Here is a 25658-nt window from a genome sequence, read left to right as displayed (position 1 = left end):
CCAAAGCTAGGCAGGAATACACATTTGGTTTACCAAATTACACTCAGAGATTAAGATAGAGGGAAAACAAAGAAATCTTCCCCCACACACCTTTTTGGATTGGCTACAAACTCTAAAACATAACTCCTTACAACGTAAGAGAAAGCAGGAGGAATGAATTTTCAGAATATACCATGTCAACTGTATAGTTTGTTTAATGAAGAATTAGGAATGAGCACAGTATTTTTTTAAAAAATCATATCTGCTCAGGTATATGCCTAGAGTAGAATTACCTTTGGGCCAGGAAGACCAGGAAGACCAATGCCTGAAACACCAGGATCACCTTTTTCTCCTTTCTGTCCAGGTAATCCTGGGGAGCCAGGTTGTCCAGGAACTCCAGGAGGTCCAGGAGACCCTTTCACACCCTGAGGGCCTGTTGAAAATATGTAATATGCAGTTTTTTACAAAATATGCTTTATTCATGGCATATCAATGACACTTATGACTAAGAGAAAAGGTTTTTTAAAAAGAACTCTGCAAATTCTGAATTATATAATAATCTTTTACAACCAGGATTATTTAAAAGCCTATTTTTCAAGGAAGTTTAAGAGAAAGGGGTACAGTGAGAGGAAATATACATATTTGTGGATCCTTACTCTTAAGGTTTCTAAAACTCTGTCCCTTAAATCACATTTCAAATATTTGTGTGATGAGAGAACTCTATCCACTGATTACGTCTATTATTGTCTCAGTTTGATTCTATCAACACCAGTCTCTATTTTAATAACAAAGAGAATGAACCATCTGCCATTAATGGAATTAAATATTTGGGAGACTTTCATCACTCACCTGGAAAACCCATATCACCTATGCTTCCTTTAAGTCCAGGAGGTCCTGTAAGTCCTGGATTCCCAGGAAGACCAGGGTTACCTTTGGGACCTAGAAAAGTTAAATTGATTAAATTAAGACAAGTCAGCAATATTGAGGTTGCCTGGTTTCTTGGAGTGGGTTGTAATTATAATGTAAGCCTGGGATTAGATGGATGAAACCTTAATAAATGATTAAGTTCCACAGATCTAACTCAGCATAAAACAGGCAAGAGGTACCTAAGAAATCTCCTTAGGGACATATTACAATATAAACATAGTAACAGAGGTCTCCTAACACAAATCAGTTTTTAAAATGTGAAAATTTTACCAGGACACCTTGTTTCTTGCCCTAAAACAATTCCAATCACCTGAAGTCCCATTCGTATTATGTGCATACTACCCTTACTGTATTCACCACAGATAAATCCAATATAATGAGTCTGCTTTTAAAAGATTGAGAAGTGGCTTTCCCACATACGTCTGATTATGTGAAAGCGGTAAATGGAAAGTGGTATCCTGTTATGATATTCTCCAGTACATTAGGCCAGGGATAGATAAAGCTTGACGGAGAGGTACTAACTCCCAACTCATGGCTGCTGTGTTCATACATTCTTCCTTGAGCTCAGGTGCCTGAGCTGTGGTGTCACATAGGGATTTTCTAAGGACCACAATGTTGCCTTAAACATTTTTTCTTTTATTTTTTTCTTTCATACTACTTCCAACTTGGGGAAGAGAATGCAGAAGATGTGAAGGATAGAAAGGAACTTATATATCAAGGCGATGTGGTACAGAGTCTAGAGCAGAATAACTGATCCGAAGGACTCCTATGAGGATGGAGACCAGCTGCTCTTTATTCCTTTGGGGCCTAACTAAAAGAAAATGGCTCAAGAAGCAGCAAGAGTTTCACTAGAAATAAGAAAAAAAATCCATGTTGACTCTAAGGGTGATTAATGCTGAAAAAGACTACCAAGGTATGTTGTGAAATTTCTGTCCCTACAAACTTTAAAAAATATAATCAGCAGCCATCTTTACATGGTTTAATGACTGACTTGTCTGAAGGCAGTAACAAAAAAAAGGTAAATTTTTCAGCACCTGCCAGATAACTGCCTCACTGATACATGCTGCTGTGTATGTAAATAAAACACACCACCTTATTTGGATGTACTTCTCATTCTGTATACATCCTCACTGCCCACAAAAAGAAGAAACTGAGCAAAGCAAAATATCCTACAAACCTTGTCAGTTGACACGTGGGCCAAATGGCCACATTTTTGCTAAAAAAGAGCTCCACATCTCAGCAGCTACTCAAGCATATTGTCATGATCCAATCCAAAACATCATCACACATGATAAATACATAATTACTTTCCTAGGATTTAGGATCAGCCATTCAATTGCTACAGGTGGTCTGTCACCTTTACCTGATGGTCCTGGCAATCCAGGTTGTCCACTCAGTCCAGGTTGCCCTGGGTCTCCAGGCAAACCCTGGTAACCTTTTGGCCCTGGAACTCCAGGAATACCTTCCAATGATGAATATAAGGAATACAAGTTAGGTTGATATCATTAATCCATTAAAAATAATTTGGGAAAGCAAGCAACCCAAATTCTGAACTATGAATGAAATACAGGAACCCATGATATTCTGACAGAATAGGAGCCAATAGCACTGGACACATTAAACTCCTCCACTTTTTATTTAGCTACGATTAAGAAACTCAAATCACTCAGTAACTAAGTCATTTTCCTCTTTGGGCCTCAGTTTTTTACACTGTAAAATGAAGGAACTGGGGCAGATTATCTTTAGGCTATCTTTTAGATTCTGCAACTATCTTTAATAATCTTATTATAATATAGATTACTGCCTCTATTTTACAGAAGACATAATTGAAAGAACACCTGTAAGGAATAATTCAAGAAAGATATCTCATTTTAACAATAATAAAAAATTAGGTGGCCCTACCTCTTTTGTGATGACATACAAAACCACAGTAATGTCTTAAACTCTTTTTTGAGGAAAAATCCCACCAAATCCTGCTCATAGGTAAACATAGTATCTGTGTACACACATACACCCACAAATACTCACATGCACACATGAGCTGACAAAAAGAGCCACAAACTTTACTGTAAGCTGCAAATAAACATGGCTAATTTTAAAGTTCTATGTTGTCTGAAAGGCTATTCTATATAGACTGGATTGTAAGCACTTCATTTATTAATTTGTGCTTACCTACATTTTTGATGCCTTGTTATGTTATACTTTTATAAAAAGAAAAAAGAATTTTTTTTAATTTAAGAAGTCAGTGTAATACTCCATATCTTATTTGTTTCTAATAAAATAACTATAGTAACACAGTTGCTCCCTAAACCTACTTTCAGCAACCTCCCCCATGGCTGAGCTGGGCTAGCTGTTCTTAGTCCAATACTTGTTTATTCTGCCAAGGCAAAATAACAATAAACTGGATTTAAAAGCCAAGTATGATACGTATATCAAAACACTGCAGGGCAACAATGTACTATTCATCCCCATCCGGTCTCAAGGGAAAAAAAATTAAGGGACCAGCAAATTTCCCAAACACTGAAATCAATTTTTCAAGTGATTTTGGCTATATATGCTTTTCTCTCAATGACATCTTATATTGCTTTCTGGAAAGCCTGAAGGTGACTGCCTTAAGTCTATTTTAAGAGTTCATAGTTTGTGACAAATTAAACTGCAAAGAAAACACTTAAATAAAAGTTGACCACTGAAACAATACAAATCAGGTGAAAATTTTCATTACCAAAAATCTGATGTGCCTTTTGTTGGTGACTCCTACACTACAAATCACTTTTCGTGCTATTTAAAATGAAATTTGAGATATACCAGTAAATACATTCACAAATAAATGTATTACTCACCTGGTAAGCCAGGGTCCCCCTTCTCTCCTTTTGAGCCCAGTAGATCTGGATCCACTGGTCCAGGAGGGCCTGGAAGGCCAGGCTCTCCTTTACCACCTTTATCTCCCACAGGGCCAGGAGGTCCTGGCTGACCCCGCAAACCATCATCACCTAAAACCAACATGTGTGGGGAGGACAAAACAGATTAGATTCGTCCTTCCAGGATTAATGCCTATAAAGATTATTCATATATTCTATAATTTAGTAAGCCACTGACCATCCAAAACACTTATGCACTATGGTTATTGTCTGAGTAACTTGAACTCACATCACATTTTTCCACTCAAATAACACTCCCTCTATTCTCTGAGGTTCTTTGACAATAATAGAAACTGTAAAAAAAATCAAAATTCAATCCCTATATTTTATTATTTTGAACTAAGCATTTGCAATGTTTCATGGTATCCAAACTGTGATGCCACCAAATCGAAAATACAATGTACTTAAATGCCATGTCACATAAGTGATGAATCACTGAATTCTACTCCTGAAACCAATATTACACTCTATGTTAACTAACTAGAATTTAAATAAAAGCTTTTAGAAAATACCATGTCACAAAGAAACAAAATAAGTTAGCATTGCTCATTTTAAAGCACTCAAAAATATTCTATATTGACGCAAAACAACGTTTAATTTTCTCTCTCACATGCATCTACCAGCCAATTCTGAATATTACCTTTGAGACCAGGAACACCACTCCTGCCAGGAATTCCTAAAGGTCCTGGTGGGCCTGGAGGTCCCATCATACCCATTTCACCTTTGGTACCTTTGAAGAATATCAAATAATTAACTTTTACCTTTCCTTGACTTGGAAAAATAAAAGATAACTTTTAATATGTCAACTGGAAGACCACTGAGTGTTGGAAGGAAGGCATTAAGTTTTACCCGTTTTCAACTGCTGTAACTTTAGCAACTACTACTGCTGATATGAATGAATAAAAAGACTCTGGGGCACCTGGGTGGCTCAGTCAGTTAAGCACCCGACTGTTGATTTCAGCTTAGGTCATCTCAGAATCCTGAGATTGAGCCTGCAGTGGGCTCTGCACTGGGCGTGGAGCTTGCTTAAGATTCTCTCTCGTTCCTTCCTCTTCTGCCCCTCCCCAATCCTGGGCTCACACTCTCTCTCTCAAAAAATAAAAATAAAAAGACTCACTGTGGTAGCTAATCTCCAAAGATTGCCTCACAATGCACCACACTTCCCAGTATACACAACCTTGTGTAGCCTTCTGTCCTTGAATTTGGGCTGACTCTGTGCCTTGCCCTTGACTAAGTGACACTGTATGACTCCCAAGGCTAGATCATAAGAAGCCTGGCAGCCTTCACCTGGGACTCTTAGAACACTTGCTTTTGGTTTTGGGGACTCTCTCTTTTGGAAGCCAGCTGCCTCTAGAAGGAGAGCAACTACCCTGAATTTACCAGAATGTAAGGATCCCAAGCCATGTGAAGGAGCATTATGGATAATGAGAGACCATTTGAAGAGGCCAAGGAACATGCAGTTGTCAGAGAAGTGCCATCCTGAAAGTAGATCCTTCATCCCAACCACTCCAGTTGGTGCCATGTAGATCAGAGATAAATGACCCTACCAAATCACGACTTAACTCCTGACCCACAAAATCTTGAACAAAATAAAAAGGTTGAATTAAATCATTAAATTGTGGGATCATTTTTTATACAGCAATATGTGACCAGAAATCTCAGCCAAAAAAAATGTAATGAAAATAGCAAACTGAGTTTCCTGCAAAGACCTTTAACACTTTTCTTTAAGGGACAGTGTCAATCCAGAAAAGTACAAGAGAATAATATATCAGAATCATATTACATATGTTTTAACTTCCTGAATCCAAAACCAAAGAAAACTTTAAATTAAGTACCTGGAAATCCAGAGGCACCTGCTTTTCCTGGAAGCCCTGGTGTTCCTGGGGGTCCCATAGGACCAGGTGCTCCAGGAATCCCTGGACTGCCTCTCTCTCCAGGGGGTCCTGGAACATCAAACCCAGGAGGCCCTGGGTCTCCCTTCTCTCCTGGTATTCCATGCAGGCCTAGTTAATATAACACCAATATTAACAAGTTTTGAAGCAGTTTTAAGAGCTGTATCTGATTACTTTTTTAGCAAACAAGTGATAGACTCCTGTGTATAACAAACCTAACAGTGATTCAGAGATACTTTTGGTATCATGCATATAAAATGACCTAACAATCAAACTTTAGGATTTTCAAGCATATTTCTCTATGAAAGTGCTTCTCAAATTATTTCCAGTGAAAAACCAACATTTTCTTAATTCCTGGTCCACCATGGACAAATATTTTCATAAAACACAATAAAAATTACTAAAAAATACTAAAATAAAAAGCCAAAGTCATACATGACTACCTTTTGGTTATTATATTCAACAAATACAATTACACTGTCAAATTACCATATAAGTTTCTAAACGCTTACTCTCAATTTCTTCTAATTCCAGTGCAGACTGGTAACAAGCATTTTGTGATTGGACATTGGTCTGTTGACTACATTTGGATTTGCACACTCTAAGATACTATGGATTATTGGGATATATTTCTATAATCCATAAAAATGATCCATTACTGAATAAGCCCATTACATGGACATTTTCAACTTTATTTTTGTTGCATTTTACATGTTATCTTGATAATACATTACACTATCAGTTTTTGTTGTTAAATTTTGTTTCTCAGTATTTCAACCAGGATTTCACAGAAAAAAATATGACACTGCAAAAATATTTAACCTTAGTAAGTTTTGCAAGACTGAACTACTCCAAGAGACTGAACTACTCCAAGAGACAAGATGATTAAAATTGATTATATATTCAGGGAAAAGAATTACTCTACCAACGTAAGACAAGGTTCCACTCCAATTCCTATCAGGTATGTGACTTAGTGAGTCTCTTAATATTGTTGACCTATAGCTGTTAAATGGGGACACAACTGACTGGAAGCTGGAGGCTGAGCCAGGTGACCATTCCAAAGTATCCCTTCAACAATAAGACCTAATTTTATTGTTGAAGATTCAGAGGTGATTATTTTTATAGTAGAGCAAGATGCTGGGATTTTAAGATCTGTTTGATGTCATATACCAGCATGTCCTTAAACCAATAAAATTGACTTTGAAGATTAGTGAATTCCATTTAGTTTGCATGTCATAATGGTTTCAATTCTGTCATTTCAATGAAAATACTACAGAAAGGGGAGAGATATTTTACATTATTATATTTGTGACATATGATGAGATACCTAATAATGAACATTATTACAACTCTATCTGAATCACTGCCTACTGTTACAGCCCAACTACTTTTTGAGAGCTGAGTTTTCAAGATAACTCATTTGTCCTTTGAAATATGCTCCACAAAGTAATGGAAAAAAACCAAAGACTTAAACCTGGACAAATCTTGTTTGTTTTTCATGTTTAAAAAGCTTCACTTTAAGATGCAGCTTTTGAGAAAGAACTACAGTACCTGGTAGACCTGAAGTTCAAGAGGCAGGAGTTACAGTTCAGCAGCAAGATGAACCACCCAAGCAGAAGCAAGTTGCAAAAAGATTGATTAGGTTAAGAAAAAAACTAAGCATGTAAAGATGAGAATAAAAAAGTCTACAAATAGAAGTTATTAGATACTGATTCACAACTACCATGTATTAGTAATAACGAGTAAAGAACTTATTTTAGGCATTCATTCAGATGTTCATATAGCAATATTCTATAAATTGTATCCCTATATATATATATATATATATATATATAGGGATACAATAAAATATTGACATTCACAAAAAGTAATGCTTTTTGATAAAGATCAGCTTTACACTCTTGTCCCTGATCCTTATATTGCTTTGAATAATCCTTTTGGAACTTAAGCTCCTAAAGATAAGTTAGAATTTAAAGCTAAATTTGATTTTATACTATAACAGCTTTGGTACAGAAAACTCAATAATTATTAGCAGATGCGTATGATTAAACAAACTGCATTACTAGCAAAGATTTTTTTCATTGTTATTTGTAGTAGTAACAGCTATTATGCTGTACTTCTCACAGCATAGATCTTTTCCATGAATACTGTCAGAAATAGGCATCCTGTTAAGATCAAGAATGAAGTCAACATAAATTCAAAATCTCTGCTTAATCTCCTTATATAATAACAGGAATTATATGGCTATATATAGAGATAGTAAGTACATTAGGGGTGTATAGATGCTCTACATTTATTGGCAGCCAAATGGGACCAGTTCGTGAAAAAAAGGGGAAAATTCCAAAAACACATCTGTGAGAACTTTGCTTGATTGCGCGCGCGCGCGCGCACTTCTCCACCCCCACACCCCCGCCCCCCGCCCCCCGCCCCCCGCCCCAGGACTTGATAGCTAAAAAAAAGTTAGAAAACTTCATAGATGAAATGGGTTAGGAAACTTCCTCTATGAAATGACATGACTAATCCCTTATTTCTTTGTTTCACATTAGTGGGGATGAGGTTGAACTGACTGCACTTTTTCCTGAGACTGGGCAAGCATTACAATACATTTGGCTCAGGTTAAGGTATGATCTGTGGACATGGAATTGAGTATATTTAACTGACCTCTTAGACTCACTAAAGCAGCAATCTTCTAGCTAATAGCCAGATCAAATAGCAAGAATCAACAATTTCCATTTCTGCCTGGATTAGTAGAGCATGGAATGAAAGCATTTTGCTTCTTATCCTTTGGCATTTTTTCTTTTATTTCCCTGCTGTCAAATGAGGACTTGATATTCAACAGTTCCTTAATTTATAAACATGCATTAAACTGTGTATCCTGCCTTGGAAAAGAGAATGACAAATAGTAAAGCTTGATTAAATTACAGCAGAAAACTGGAGCAAAAAAAGCTGGAAAAGCATAATGCAAACATTTTATACTGGAGAGATGACAATATAGAATACTTTGCATTAAGTTTTCTATTGCAAAATGAAACACAACAAGTATATTGAACAAACGTATTAAAAAAAATTGGTAGTTAGAATTTTAGCCATGCAGTGCAAGTCAGGTATATCAAGGTATTAGTAACAGTCTTGCTGATCACCCTTTCATTGAGATGTATGAACAGAAATTACAATGTTTTTGAAATAGGCTAGGATAATATTCTGCTTTGGTGATATAAATAAATTTATATACAAAGTGAGTATACATGGCTAGTATTAAATATAAAATGTGATCTATCCTGTAGTAAAAAAATTGTGATTTGATAACATATCTATCTATATTAATAAGCATGCATTCAATACATTTTCATGCCAATTCCATGCCATATTAGTTAAGATAGTGAATTTTATGGCAAAATATATATTTACAGAAGAAAGAAATAAGATTAAATTCAACACCATTACTTTTCCCCTGTCCATCCTATCTAGACTTTATAAATTTATATACCTATATATCCATCAGTTAAAAAGACAGAGAATGTTAGATGAATGAAATATTTAGAATATTAGCTAAATTTGAAAAATCATAAAGTACAAATAAATGTATCCTTATTTTGCTCAGATTGGTGTTAACAGTAGTTTCTTTTCATTCCTTCTTAGCTGTGATTTAAGAATTCAAAATGCTTCCAAAACCTCATGCAATTTTGGGAAATAAAAGAAATGACAAAACATAACAGGAATGATAAATTCATTTTAGCCATTTTTGTGGAACAGCAGGCCAGGACTATAATGACCAAACCTAAAAATTGTTTTTTCTCAAGATCCCTTTGCTATGCCAGTTGAACAGAATGGTTTTTTCATGAGTGTTGATGCAGCTACTTTTTAACAACCTAGTTCAAAGCAACACATAAGTTTTCTCATTTTTAAATCAGTAGTGACATATTAGGGGCCTTAAAGAAAAAAAAGAACAATGGGCCATAACACAAAATTTTAAAGAACAACATAAGCAAAAATAACGTTTACTTTCCAGGCTTTTTATATTATTAACTGGTGTTTCCAGATTTTTAGCATAATAACTAACAAAATATTTATTGCTATTTAAGGTCAGAAAATATATTTCTACTGTTTTAAAATCAATGTATGTACATCTGAACTGTGTGTTTAAGTCATCTGACATATTCAGGTAAATTAAGGAATAATTAAGTTTTCCATATTTGTTTTAACTTTATGAATTATTACATTGCTTTGCAATAACACACTGGCCCAAGAGTGGCCCTTAGTGAGCATCACCAGATGGCTCAGAATCCACAAAACTCAATGAAGTTCCCAGACAAATGTAGAAGAATCATATGATTCTCTATTAGGTCACAAGCTGACTAAACTTGTTTCGCGTATCTTTTGCTTGTTTGTTTGCTTGTTTTTGTTTTGCATTTGTATAAAAAAGTTTAGAGTGTTTATAAATTGCAAAGTGACTGCTGACTTAAGGGTGAAAGAGAAGAAAATTCAACTTGTTTTAGCAAAAAAAAAAAAGAAATGAGAATGCCTAAAATATACTTTTGACATAATGTTTTTAAGTCTAGTTCTCAAGTGCCAAGAAATGTTAAGAGGTTTCAGAATGATGTCTATTAATTCTGTACAGCTACTCAGGTCTGAAATAATCAGCACTGGAAGTTCTTAGCTTTGTGATTCCAAGACTGTGACTAGCTCAATGATTGTATGCTGAGGCAACATACTGCAATTGTGAAATTGCATTATTTGTTAACAGATCAATTTTAAATGAACAGGGAGAGAAAGTATCTGAGATTAAGTCAGTTCTTTTTTTTATTAAATTAGCTCTTATACCATGATCTGTATTTTTTCAGTTTTCAAAATTATACAAGGAGACATGTTACCTCTCAAATCTGTTCTCTGGAAAACTTACATAGGTTGTAGTGTACTAATGAACTAGCCAACTTCTATATAATGAATGCTACAAAAATGCACATTTATTTACTCCAATCTTACCAGGTTGGCCTACTGGTCCAGGAATCCCTGGTGGCCCTGGTGGTCCCTCAACACCTATTCCTGGAAGCCCAGGAGGTCCCACTGGCCCAGGTTGTCCATTTGGCCCAACATCACCTTTAAGAAATAAATATGGTTTAGATATTAAAAAAAATAGCTGAGTCACTAGTCATTAGGAACCACAATACTCATGTGAAAAGGCACATAAAATTAAGCAGGGATCTTGAAAAACTATCTAATCACTGAGCAAGAGAAGTTATGCGTAAGTACCCAGAACAGATTCAAGAAATGCATTAAAAGTTATAGAAAGTTATAGACGTATAACTTACGCTGAGCACTCAACTTCAGTACTTAAATCAACCTCACAAAATAGTATATAAGATTACAAACCACACATTTCATACACTTGCAAATCATCTTGGACAGTATCTCTCAGTTTAAAATATATTAAAAAAAAAAAGTAGATAACCTTTAACGTCTTCCTATTTACTAACTTTGGCCCATGTCCTATAAACATGCTAAAGCCTCTCCTACCATCAGTAAAATGCCTTTTTGAACATAGAAACTTCACTGTCCCTCTATCTTCTATCTCTTATTTAAAGAAATGTTTACATATACTAAAATTATTTTTCTAATGTACTTTGATGAGTTTTGACAAATTCATAGTCATATAATCACCACCAAAATCAAGATATGTAAGATACATATATAGTTCAATCAAACCAAAAGGCTTCCTGTACCTGGTTGTAGTCAACCCCTTTCCAGACCCTAATTCCTTGTCAACTGCTTGATCTGTTTTATCCTACAGTTCTTCCTTTTCCAGAATGGCATATAAATACAATTATACAGTATATAGCCTTTTGAGTATGTCTCCTTTCCCCTAACATAATACATTCAGATTCATCCAAGTTGCTGTAACACATATCAGTAGTTTGTTACTTTTTATTGATGAATAGTATTCCATTATACAAACATGTCATAATTTGTTCATCTGTTCACCAGCTGAAGGACAAACGGACTATTTCCAATTCTTGGTGATTATGAACAAAGCTGCTATGAACATCGATCTACAGGTTTTTGTGTGAAGTTTCATATTTTTCTTGGATAAGTAACTAGGGTCATGTGGTAAGGGTATGTTTCTAAGAAATTACCAAACTGTTTTTCTTTTGTTTTAAAGTCTTTATTTAAATTCCAGTTGGTTAACATACAGTGTAATATCAGTTTCAGGTGAGAATACAGTGATTCAACACTTCCATACAACATTTGGTTGAGCACTCCTTAATCCTAATCCCCTATTTCACCCATCCCCTCACCCACTTGCCCTCCGGTAACCAGCAGTTTGTTCTCTATAGCTAAGAGTTTGTTTCTTGATTTGCCTCTCTTTTTAATCCCCACTATGTTCTTTCATTTTGTTTCTTAAATTCCACATATGAGTGAAATCATATGGGAGTTGTCTTTCCCTGACAGATATATTTTGCTTAGCATAATACTCTCTAACTCCATCTATGCCGTTGCAAATGGCAAGATTCATTCTTTTTGATTGTCAAGTAATACTCCATTGTATATATACCCCCCCTTCTTTATCTGTTCATCAGTCAATGGACACTTGGGCTGTTTCCATAATTTGGCTACTATAGATAATGCTTCTATAAACATCAGGGTGCATGTATCTCTTGGAATTAGTTATTTTTGTATTCTTTGGGTAAATACCTACTATTGCAATTGCCTGATCATAGGGTAGTTCTATTATTAACCTTTTGAGGGACCTCCATACTGTTTTCCACAGTGGCTACACCAGTTTGCATTCCCATCAATACCTCTGTTGCTCCCTTTCTCCACATCCTTACCAATACCTGTTGTTTCCTGCATTATTGATTTTTGCCATTCTAACAGGTATAAAGGTGATATAGGTCATTGTAGTTTTGATCTGTACTTCCCTGATGATGAGTGATGTTGAGGACTTTTTCATGTGCTTGTTGGCCATGTATATGTCTTCTTTGGAAAAATGTGTCTATTTGTGTCTTCAGCCCAATTCTTAATTGGATCATTTATTTTTTGGGTGTTGAGTTGTGTAAGTTCTTTATATATTTTGGATACTAACCTTTTATCAGATATGCCATTTGCAAACATTTTTTCCCAAACTCTTTTTCAAAGTGGCTCTACCATTTGAATACTAACGAGTAATATATGAGAGTTCTAGTTACTCTGCGTCTTTGGGAGCACTTGGTATTGCTAGTTTTCCTTCTTTTTTGAAACCTATTCTGACAGGATAAGACATGCTATCTCGTAGTTTTGACTTACATTTCCTAGATGACTGATTATATTGAGAATCCTTATGTGTTCTTACTAGCTATTCAGGTATCTTCTCTGGTAAAGTATCTGTTCAGATCTTTTCCCCGTATTTCCAAATTTAAATCTGGTTGTTTCCTTCTTACCGACTTTTGAGAATTCTTTTTTGTTGTTGTTGTTGTTGAAGATTTTATTTATTTATTTGAGAGAGAGAGTGAGAGATTGGGAGAGGGAAAGAGAGAGGGAGAAGCAGGCTCTCCACTGAGCAGGGAACCTGATGCGGGGCTTTATCCCAGGACCCTGAGATCATGACCTGAGCCCAAGGCAGACACTTAAATAACTAAGCCACCTGGGTGGCCCAAATTTTGAGAATTCTTTATGTATTCCAACTGTAAGTCCTTTTTGCCAGATAAATGATATGGAAGTAATTTTCATGTTAATGAAGTCCAATTTATCAATTTTTAAATGTATTTTTGCTTTGGGGTTTTATATAACAACTCTGCCCAACCTACTATCACAAAGATTCTTCTATGCTTTCATCGAAAACAAGGGATAATTAAAGTACTACCCACAGGCTAAATCTGGACTATAGGCATGTTTTTGAACTGCCTGTGAGCCAAGAATGGTTTCTATATTATTAAAGGTTATTAAGAAGAGAAAAAAAAAGATTATATGACAGAAACCATAGGTGGCCCATAAAAACGAAAATATTTATTATTGGGGCCTTTATAGAACATGTTTGCTGGCCTTTGTTCCAAAACCTTGTTTGTTTTATCATTTTAGGTTATACATTTAGGTCTATGATCCATTCTGAGTTAATTTCTGTACAAGGTGTGAAGCATGGTTTGGGGCTTGTCTTCTGTTTTATTTTACACATGGTTGATCAACTAACTGGTTTAGTACCATTTGTTGAAAAGACTTCTGTTGAAATTGCCTTTGCAACTTGGTCAAAAGTCAAATTATATAGGTTTATTCTTGGGCTCCCTATTATGTTCCATTGATCTATATGTATCTATCACTCCATATATACCACACTATTTTTATCACTGTGGCTTTACATTACGTTTGGAAATTAAGTACTAGGAATCCTCCAACTCTGTACACTTTCTCACTTTATTTTTGCTATTCTAGGTCCTTTCCCTTTCTAAATAAATTTTTGAATAAGAAAATACTGCAGAGTTTTGCTAGGGAACATGTTCAATCTATGAATAAACCTAGAGAAAACAGTTATCTCAACAATACTGAGCCTTCCAACTTATGATCACAAAATATCTTCCCATTTGTTTGGATGTTTGATTCCTGCCATAAGGGTTTTATAGTTTTCCACATATAGTTTTCCTGCACATATTTTGTTAGAACTATACCTAAGTACTTCATGTTATTTGATGCTATTTCAAATAATACTGTTTCTGTCTAATTTTCATTCCTAGTTGTTCACAGCTAACATACAGAAATACAATTTATTCTTGTATTTTTGCCTTGTATCCTATGACCCTACTAAATTCAATTCTTCGTTCTAGTTGTTCTTTTGCAGGTTTTCGATTTTCTATGTAGAAAATCAAGTCACCTATGCAGACAGTTTTATTTCTTCCTCTCCAATCTGTATGCCTTTCATTTCTTTTTTTGGGGGGGAGGTATTTTCTGATGAGCTTTTTTTTTTATTTGAACATAGTTGACACACAATCTTATATTAGTTTCAGGTATACAACACAGTGATTCAATTTCTCTATATGTTATGCTATGTTCACCACAAGTGCAGATACCATCTGTCATCGTACTATTTCTACGTCTTGCTTTACAGCATTTCATTGTTTTATAGGACTTACAGTATGATAATGAAAAGCAGTGGTAAAAAAGAAATCTCTGTGCTGTTTCATATATTCAGGGAACAGCAGTCAGTCTTTCAACACTAAATATAATGGATCAAGTTTTTTGTAAATGTTCTTTATCATGCTAGGGAAGTTCTCTTTTATTCCTAATTTTGTGAGAGCACTTTTTCAGAATAAATGTTGAATTCTGACAAATAATTGTCAGCATCTATTAAGATGTTAATTGTTTTTTTTTTTTTCTTCAGACTGTTGATAAAGCAAATCACACTGATTTTCAAATCAGCCTTACAGTCTGAGGATAACCCTTGCTTGGTGTAGCATATAACTTTTTTCCTATATTATTGGATTTGATTTGCTAATATTTTCTTGAGACTTTATTTATATATGTCCCTGAGAGATATTGGTCTATAACTTTCTTTTGTTGTAATGTCATTGCCTATTTTTTGTTCTGGCCTCATACAATTGTTGGGAAACAATCTATCCACTTCTGCTTTCGGAGAGAGATTGTGTGGGAATCTTGTTATGGCTTCTTTAAATGTTTGTTTGAATTTACCAATGGTGCCATCTCTGTAGTTTTGTTTTGTTTTTGGTAGGATTTTAACTACATACTAAATTTCTTTTTTTTTTTAAGATTTTATTTATTTGACAGAGAGAGGTCACAAGTAGGCAGAGAAGCAGGCAGAGAGAGAGGGGGAAGCAGGCTCCCTGCTGAGCAGAGAGCCCGATGCAGGGCTCGATCCCAGGACTCTGAGATCATGACCTGAGCCGAACGCAGAGGCTTAACCCACTGAGCCACCCAGGTGCCCCTACATACTAAATTTCTTTAATAAATATTGGATTATCTATTTCTTCTTCCATGATCTTCAGTAGTTTCTATCTTTTTAGAAACTCATCCATTTCATCTAAGCTATCAAATTTACAGGCATACAGCTGTTTGCAGACTCTCCTGTTAATTCTTTTAACGTCTGTAGGATTTGTAATGATGGCCCCCCTTTCATTACTAATAACGGTAACATAGGTCTCTTCCCTTTTCTTAGCTGGCCTGGCTAGAGGTATAGCCATTTCACCAATCTTTTCAAAGAACTTTATTTGGTCTCATAAAATTTTTCCATTGTTTTTCAGTTTTCAATTTCATTGATATCTGCTCTTATTGTTATTTTCCTCTATCTTCTGATTGTCTTTTAATTTACTTTCCTTGTCTAATTTCTTAAGGTGAAAAGTTAGATAATTGATTTTGATTGTTCTTTTTTTCTAATAAAAGCTTTTCATATATGAATTTTCTTCTAATCACTTCTTTATGTGCATTCTACAAATTTGGTATGTTTTATTTTCATTTTTATTAAATTCAAAATACTTTCTAGTTTTCCTGGTGATTTCCCTTTTGATTCCTGGGTTATTTAAAGTATTTTGGTTATTTTCTGAATATGTCAGGATTTTCCCAGATAGTTTTCGATTACTGATTTCTTGTTAAATCCAGTATGGTAAAAGAATCTACTGCAGGATTTTAATATTTTTAAATTGCCAAAGTTTGTTTTAGGGCCTAGATTATGGTCTATCATGATGAATGTTCCATGTGTACTTCAAAAGAATGTGTTTTCTGCTCTTATTTGGTGGAATGTTCTATAAATGTCAATATCGAGGAGTTATGTTAAAAAGAAACTCCTAACACTGCCTTGCTAGAACACTGTACATCCTATCCTTATTTATTCTATCCTTGTATCCTTCTACATGAAGCCAATGCAAAGTATGGCCCATGGTCATTGAATGAGCATGACAAGTCTAGCTGAACTGAAGACCACCTGATGTTGGGCATTACAGTATCTCAATTTCTATTTGTAATTTTTGTATTCTCTTTATTAAAGAAGCCTGCCAAAATTGTATAATCTTAAGGTGCTACAAAAATCTCTTTCTCTGTCTTCCACATTTTCTTGTAATATATTTTTTTTAAATTTTGACATTTAAAAAAAAAGATTTCATTTATTTATTTGACAGAGAGAGAGAAAACACAAGCAGGGGTGAGCAACAGAGGGAGAGGGAGAAGCAGGCTCTCCACTGAGAAGGGAGCCCAACGAGGGGCTGGATCCCAGGACCCTGAGATCATGACCTGAGCCGAAGGCAGCTGCTTAACCGACTGAGCCACCCAGGCACCCTAAAATTTTACTTTTCATATTTATGATTTTAATTCCTTTTTTAAAAATACCATGCACCACAATGCTGTAATTACAGATACTGAAATGTATTTTAGTGTATGTTTGGTAAATGTTAAGTTTCAGAATCAGTTATGTCAAGTGTTTCCAAAAAACTACTTGAATTCTCATTGAAAATGCATTATATTTAGGCAAGTTTGGAAAGAGCTGACATCATTCAGCCTTCCCATGTACACATATGATTCATCAACCAAATAATTTTACCTTTTTTCAAGTTGTTAATAATCAAATTTTAATTTTTTCCACAAATACATTAGGCACCATTTTATTAATTTCTAGATATAGATTTTTTGCAAATTATATATTTTATTTCTTTCAATATTTCCATTTCTGTTCCATTCTATGTGTCACAATACTTTTGCATGTTATTCCTGATTCCTGGAACATCCTTTTACAAAGATACAGCTCAAGTGTCACCTCCTATATGAAACCTCCCAAGGTACCTTAGATGAGGCCATGAACAAAAGTATGAGGCAAACTGAATGTTTCTGGTCACCTTCTTTTTTCCTTTTTTGTTTAATGTGATTCTAACATTGAGTCTTAAGCACATCTTCATCCTTATATCATTCTTTCCTGATGGGTATTGGCCTAATTAACTTATTATTGGTCACTATTTTGCTTTGAAAGTGCTCTATCAATCTCTCCTATTAGGAAAGATTACTAGGTTCTAATGTCCAGCCACTGGTATAAGTGTGTCTGGTAGGTGAACTTTTATTGTGAGCTGTTTACTGAGTTCTGACTGTGGTGTAGTGACCCAAAAACGTTAGTGATACATTTTCATAAGAGTTCCAGGTGAAATAACCACTATCATAGAGAACAGACTCTATGCCTCTGTGTTCCTAGTGACTCAAAGAGTACCTGGTACAGAATAAGAACATAATGTTTGAGGAATGAAGGAATAACATGCCAGGATATCCCAAGTTCTTTTTCTTCTTAGGAACTGTACTGGGGCTTTAATATTTGAGAATGATTCTTACTAGGATATGGGGATCCTATACTTCCTTTCAAAGATTAGGAAAATAAATGCCTATTAAGACACTGATATTTAAAATAGGCTTCAGGCACACCTGGTAGCTCAGTTGGTTAGGTGCCTGCCTTTGGCTCAGGTTGTGATCCCCAGGGTCCTGGGATCAAGTCCCTCATCGGACTCCTTGTTCAGCAGGGAGCCTGCTTCTCCTTCTGCCTGTGGCTCCCCCTGCTTGTATTGTACTCTCTCTGTCTCTCTCTCACCCTCTCTCTCTGGCAAATAAATAAATAAAATATTTTACAAAATAAAATAGGCTTCAACCCATTTCTTCCTAACCCATCTCAAGGATATTTTATTTTATTTTATTTAAAAGATTTTATTTATTTATTTGACAGAGAGAGAGGTCACAAGTAGGCAGAGAAGCAGGCAGAGAGAGAGGGGGAAGCAGGCTCTCTGCTGAGCAGAGAGCCCAATGCGGGGCTTGATCCCAGGACCCTGAGATCATGACCTGAGCCGGAGGCAGAGGCTTAACCCACTGAGCCACCCAGGCGCCCCTCAAGGCCATTTTAATAAAGTATCATGAGTGAACAATTTCCATATGGAGACTGTTTGCCACATAGCTTATCATTTGGAATGTCTCTATATGCAATTTTGGGGGTCACATGTCTAAGCTGGGGTAGATAATTGGTGGGAAACACAATGTGTAACTTTTGAGTGTTACAGTTTACAGTGGGCCAGAACTGTTTATTTGAAGACAGATAAGTATTTTTAAAAGAGCTTATCTAAGAAGAATTTGTATTGGGCTAGTTTGGGGCCTTTACTGGCAGACTCTAGGCTGGCTAAATTGGGCTGTGATGTCATATTGCTTTAATGGGAATCAATCCTACATGCTTTAGTAGTACAGAGCTGTTCAGATTCCTCTCTGGGGGTCAAAATATTGACCGGGAGAGTCCTATTCCTTACAAAGAAGTAAGGAAAAAACAATTGCCAAACCAGCTAAGCTAATTCTATTCCTATTTATAATTAGAGGAATCAGAATTAAGGAGGTAGAAGAAACCAATGGAGAAATGAGCAAAGGACATGAGCAGTTCACAGGAAAAATATGTCCCTTAAGCATAGAAAAAGTTCAATTTTATTCATAATAATGGAAATAGAAATCTAAACTACCCTGAGAATAAAGGCAAAGGATATAGGATATTCAAAGAATTTTTTTTAAAAAAGAACAAACTTGGAGGACTTACATTACCTGACATCAAGTCTTATCATAAAGCTGCAGTAATAGAAACAGTTGGTACTGCCTTAAGGACAGTAAAATAGAGAAGTAGAATTGACAGCACAAAACACACCTATACATATATAGCCATCTGATCTTTGATACAGATGCCAAAGTAATTCAGTGGGGAGGGAATTATTTTGAAAAAAAAATAAAAAAATATTTTGAAAAAATAACGTTTAATAAAATTATTTGCGATGGATGATAGCTTTAAACATAAATGCTAAAATTATAAAATTTATGAAATAAAACAGAATATCTTTAGAACTTTGGGAAAGGTTTTTTATACATAACATAGAAAATAATAATTATATAAAGAACAGATAAATGAAACATTAATAACTAAAACTTTTATTCATTAAAATACACTGATAAAAAATGAAAAGGCAAACAAGATAGGGATAAAATACTCATAAACATGTATTTCACAAAATACCAGTATGCAGAATATATAAAGATCACTTCCAACTTAACAATTAAAACATAAACAAACCCGTATTTTAAAATGGGAAAAATATTCAAATGTGTAAATAATCCGCCAGTATATGTAAAAGAGCTCAACATCATTAGTCATCAGGGAAATTAAAACTAAGACCAAAACATGTTAACAACACACCTACCAAAACTCAAAAATGAAAAGACTGATTAACACCAAGTGTTGGAGGGAATGTGGAACAACTGAAACTTTCATACCATATTGGTGTGAGTTTAAAATGGTACAACCATTTTGGAAAAAGGTCTAGTAGCTTCTCATATAACTAACATATACCTACTTTATGACCCAATGATTCTACTCTTAAGTATTTCACCAAGCAAAATGAAAGCACATGTCCACAAAAAGATTTGTAAAAGAATGTTCTTAACAGCTTCACTCATAATAGCCAAAAACTCAACATAGTCCAGGTGTCCATCAACAGAGAATGGATAAACAAACTTTGCTATATCTATACAATGAAATGATAATAAAAAAATAAAAACTCTTAATAAACACAACATTAATGGACCTCAAAAACAATATCCTGGATGAAAGAAGTCTTACAAAGAATGTACCCACTGTGTGATTCCATATGGAGTTTTAGAACAGGTAGAATGAATTTACAAGATTGTAACTGTACAGTTGCCACTGTGGATGTCGCTATAGGGACTGAGAAAAGGGGCAAAAGGGAAATTTCTGGGATTATATCTCGATAGGGGTTTAGTTACAGCAGTGCATGCATTTGTCAAAATCAAGCAAATATCTCTGTAAGATATGTAAAAGATATGATATATAAAAGGGAAAAAAAAGCAGAGAATTATAGTTATAATATGCAAACTAATGTATTTACGGAGAAGTGTACTGCTGTTACAATTTACTGTGAAATGCATCAAAAATAAGTCAGTTTTTTACAGAAAGGTATAAACTCATATGTGACAAATCATGTATAGTAAAATGTTGATAATAGAATATCAATAATGGGTATACAGTAGTCACTGAAAATTCTTTCTACTTCGCTGTTTATATGAAATGTAAAAAAAAATGTTGGCAGAGGTAAAATGTTAATTGTGGAATCTTGATGGTAGATATAGAAGTGTTCACTGCACAGTTTTTAATTTTCTGTGCATTTGAAAATTTTCACAATAAAATGTTTAAAAAACTACACTGATACCTACTTCTATCAGATTGGCAAAAATTAAAGAGTTCGTCAACATACACACTCAGCAAGGCTGTAGAGAAACAAGTACACTGATTCATTGCTGGTAGGAGTGTATGGTGCAAACAGAGGAATCTGACAATATCTAGAGATGCATTTAGCCTTTAATTCAGAAAAAATCTATTTTCATTATTCTACTATTATACCTGTACACATATGAAATAACATGCATGCAAGACAATTCAGTGTGACATCATTTCTAATAAGAAAAGATTGTCAAAAACCCAACATAGCAACTAGCAACTAGTAGAATAAGCTATGGTAAACCCAAGCAATTTAATACTAGGTAGCTATTTTTTAAAAATCAAGATTTCGATGTACTGACATAAGGTGATCTCTAGGATACAAAATTAACTAAAATAATTAATGTGCAAAGAGTCAAAAGGCAGTATTATATCTTTTCAGAAAGTTAGGAAATACAAATATATATTCTTACTGGCTTATATTTGTATGAAGGAATACTAGAAGGATAAATAACTCAAAAATTGGCTACATATGCGATGGGGAAAACAGAAGATGGAAGGGGGTAAAAGGAAGACTTCTCAGTGATATATGCATACATATATATATATATATATATATATATATGATTGAATCATCTATTCAATGAAATAAAATGTAAAAAAAAACAATGGAAGATTAAAAAAAAAGTGACAGAGTGGGAGCATAGGCTTTCAGTTAATTGGACCTATCACCCATAAACTTTCTCAACAGTTTCAATTTTTATAAAAGTTATATTCAATTTTTATAAAAGCAAATTGAGAAGTATCAATAATTTCTATACCTTTTGGTCCAGGGAGCCCATCCAAGCCAGCGCGTCCTGGAAGACCTGGAGGTCCTGGGAAACCACGATCCCCTTTGGGACCAAGTGTTCCTTTGAAACCTGGGAGTCCTGGGGGTCCAGGTGGCCCAGGCAGCCCGAGTCCTGGTTCTCCCTTAAGCATACACATGAGAAAACACAACAAAACCTCCCATGATTTTCTTGGTGTTTATTGTTTATCGTGGAGAATTTAAAGCAGAAATTACAAGGTAAAACCTTTTTTCCCCTGTGGGGGAAGGAATAGGATAACTAAATGAAAAATAATTGGCATACTGGAGAGAACATCTGGAAGGATAAGAAACAAATTAAAGGATTTGATTTCAGCACAAGAAAGAGATAACTGAGAGAGTATGAGATTAAAGACCCAAGTGACGAAATATGATTACAGACTGAGTATTAGATAATTATTTTAAATTTGATTAAATGTGATAATGACAATTTTTTTCTTGTATGAAATGTCCATTTACTTAGAGATTAACACTGAAGTATTTATAGGTGAAATAATATGATTTTGAGACCTGAGTTAAGATACTTTGGCAAAGAAAAAAGGAATAGATGAAGCAAATATGATGAAATCTTGATCATTTGGAATCTGAGTAATGGATATATGAAAACTTCATTATATTATTCTTTTTACTTTTGTGTTCATTTGAAAGGTTCATAATAAAATAAGAACAATTAGACAATACAGAAGTGGTTTCTCATGAGAGCTGGGGTCATGGTCAATTGTTCTTCCCATGGAAGAAATAGCAATGATGAAAACACAAAAACGTTTAAATTAATTAAATACAGAGAAAATACAGAAACAGGATAATTATACACAAGAGTTTGCTGAAGGTTATTAAGGAAAATTTAAGATTAGCTAAGATATAATAAAAAGAATGGAAAGTAACTCATAGTATTTACTATTATTATTATTATTATTATTATATTACTGTTATTACTAAGCTAATAACAGTGCCTTGCATTATATACGTAGGATGCAATTGGGACTGGAAAACAGTATGGGAAGTTCTTGATATGCTATCTACCAATCATCACACAGGCACAGACAGAGGTTAAATAGTATGGTGATACTACAGAGAAGTACGGGGGAGCTGATGATTGTATTTTCTCATCTAATCTCATCTCATCAGATAAACTTTGACCCTAAAACAGTTCCAGAAACTTTGTTTGCTTCAAATATGACTTCTCGACAATGAAAGACTGTTTGGGGTTATACATGGGGCTCGAACTCATGATCTGAGATCAAGACCTGAGCTGAGATCAAGAGTTGGACGCTTAACCAACTGAGCCACCCAGGCGCCCCAGGTTAAATATTTTTAAGTGCAAATATAATCAACTAACTTTATTTATAGAGTGAAGACTTGAGATAATAATGTCTTCATCAAAGCAGAGAGCTAAGGGAATAGGAGAAATAGGAAAAGGGAAAAGAATAAAGTAAAATATCTCAGACCTTAGGTCCTGGAAAGCCCGGTGGCCCAGGAGGACCTTCTAGACCAATTCTTCCAGGTGTCCCGGGTACTCCTGGAGGTCCTGGAATTCCAGGGAAACCTGTGAAATGATTACTCATTTTTAATCTCAAAGAGAAGACACATTAAGAAAGATACCCAAACTCCCAAACCCACATTTTTACCCTGTCCAACCATGCTTAGTGACTACAGTGAGATGTGAAAAGTACACTGATATTCTAGCTGACTAATCAGGATCAACTCTTACAAATACCTGATATTCCCTCTCAATCATGTATGGTCCTGTCATTTTCATATAGAGTTAATGTGTGTGGAAGATATACTCTTCTAAAGGAAAATGAGAGTTATTACTAATGAGATAGAACTAAACATTAGGAATGACTCCCACACAAACATGCAGAAAATTTCTATTCTGCTTATATCTGGATATAGTATGATAAAAGGTCTACCATATAATTCTGGAAGTGAGCTAAAAACAACTGTAAATATTATTCACAAACATACACATAAAGTCAAATTTTACTCTTTTGAAGTCATTTAGTATGAGTAAGGCCATTTTAACTACTGTTCTCAGACCAATGTGCATGCTTGCCATTCATGAAAATAAATTATGTGAGAAAAAAAGCAGAACTGAAGCAACAGCCCTATAAATCAAGAGAATATGATTTAGGATAAAACATTACTTGGCTACATATGTGTAATAAATATGTTTTCTGCTTAATACAATCCATTCATTCAACAAGTATCTCTTGAGTGCTTACTCTGTGCCAGGAACTTTTCTAAGCCCTGAAAATACATGGTGAACACGAAAGACAATAATTCCGTAATTTTAAAAGCTTATACATCATTTTTGCATAACTATAATTTAGATATTTTCTTGTCTGGACTGCTTCAGATAAAGACAGTAAATTTATAGTGTATACATGTTGTGACTTTTCACTTATATTATTTACAGTACCTAGAAAAAAGGCATAGTTAACATATTTTATTTGTTGAGGGAACTATATCAAAGAATAATGTCATACTAACTAGTTAAACTAGCCTGCCTGCTCCTCAGTCCTACATACCTTTGGGACCAGGTGGTCCGGGAAGCCCAATTCCAGGGATACCTGGTTCTCCTTTACTACCGGGTATTCCCGGCAAGCCTGGCTGGCCGGGAAGTCCAGGATCACCTATGGAGATACAGCAGGTTGTTTTTGTTTTTTTTTTGAAAGGGATACTTCCAAAATTGGACTATTTCCTTACACCACACACGAAAATAGACTCAAAATGGATGAAGGACCTCAATGTGAGAAAGGAATCTTTCAAAATCCTTAAGGAGAATGCAGGCAGCAACCTCTTTGACCTCAACCACAGCAACTTCTTCCTAGGAACATCGCCAAAGGCAACAGAAGCAAGGGCAAAAATGAACTATTGGGATTTCATCAAGATCAAAAGCTTTTGCACAGCAAAGGAAACAGTTAACAAAACCAAAAGACAACTGACAGAATGGGAGAAGATATTTGCAAACGACATATCAGATAAAGGGCTAGTATCCAAAATCTATAAAGAGCTTAGCAAACTCAATACCCAAAGAACAAATAATCCAGTCAAGAAATGGGCAGAGGACATGAACAGACATTTCTGCAAAGAAGACATCCAGATTGCCCAAAGACACATGAAAAAATGCTCCACATCACTCGGCATCAGGGAAATACAAATCAAAACCACAATGAGATACCACCTCACACCAGTCAGAATGGCTAAAATTAACAAGTCAAGAAATGACAGATGCTGGCGAGGATGCGGAGAGAGGGGAACCCTCCTACACTGTTGGTGGGAATGCAAGCTGGTGCAACCACTCTGGAAAACAGTGTGGAGGTTCCTCAAAAAACTGAAAATAGAGCTACCCTACGACCCAGCAATTGCACTACTGGGTATATATCCTAAAGATACAAACGTGGTGCTCCGAAGGGGCACGTGCACCCGAATGTTTATAGCAGCAATGTCCACAATGGCCCAACTATGAAAAGAGCCTAGATGTCCATCAACAGATGAATGGATCAAGAAGATGTGGTATATATACACAATGGAATACTATGCAGCCATCAAAAGACATGAAATCTTGCCATTTGCGACGACGTGGATGGAACTAGAGGGTATCATGCTTAGCGAAATAAGTCAATCGGAGAAAGACAACTATCATATGATCTCTTTGATATGAGGAAGTGGAGATGCAAGGCGGGGGGGGGATTGGGGGGAAGTAGGAAAAGAAAAAATGAAAAGATGGGATTGGGAAGGAGACAAACCATAAAAGACTCAATCTCAAGAAACAGACTGAGGGTTGCTGGGGGGAGGGGGGACGGGAGAGGGTGGTGGGGAAATGGACATTGGGGAGGGTATGTGCTATGATGAGTGCTGTGAAATGTGTAAAC

General features: G+C 35.2%; 1 protein-coding gene across 2 annotated transcripts in view; it reads right to left on the bottom strand.

The window, feature by feature from the left end:
• Positions 1-25658, bottom strand: part of COL4A5 (collagen type IV alpha 5 chain) — a gene marked incomplete at its 5' end in the record, with an annotated part of 234983 nt that overhangs the window by 47589 nt on the left and 161736 nt on the right. For both annotated transcript variants that reach the window (XM_080795346.1, XM_080795345.1), the window contains 10 exons: positions 273-412; positions 829-918; positions 2270-2368; positions 3747-3896; positions 4465-4554; positions 5660-5827; positions 10700-10813; positions 21737-21887; positions 23229-23326; positions 24312-24416. In XM_080795346.1, the coding sequence (XP_080651472.1) occupies positions 273-412; positions 829-918; positions 2270-2368; positions 3747-3896; positions 4465-4554; positions 5660-5827; positions 10700-10813; positions 21737-21887; positions 23229-23326; positions 24312-24416 (1205 nt within the window). The remainder of the gene's footprint in view (positions 1-272; positions 413-828; positions 919-2269; positions 2369-3746; positions 3897-4464; positions 4555-5659; positions 5828-10699; positions 10814-21736; positions 21888-23228; positions 23327-24311; positions 24417-25658) is intronic.

The sequence above is a fragment of the Martes martes genome (genome assembly GCF_963455335.1).
Source record: "Martes martes genome assembly, chromosome: X".
In the NCBI taxonomy this organism is placed as follows: domain Eukaryota; kingdom Metazoa; phylum Chordata; class Mammalia; order Carnivora; family Mustelidae; genus Martes; species Martes martes.
Note: the sequence above shows the minus strand (reverse complement) of the source record. Positions and strands in the feature narration are given on the sequence as shown.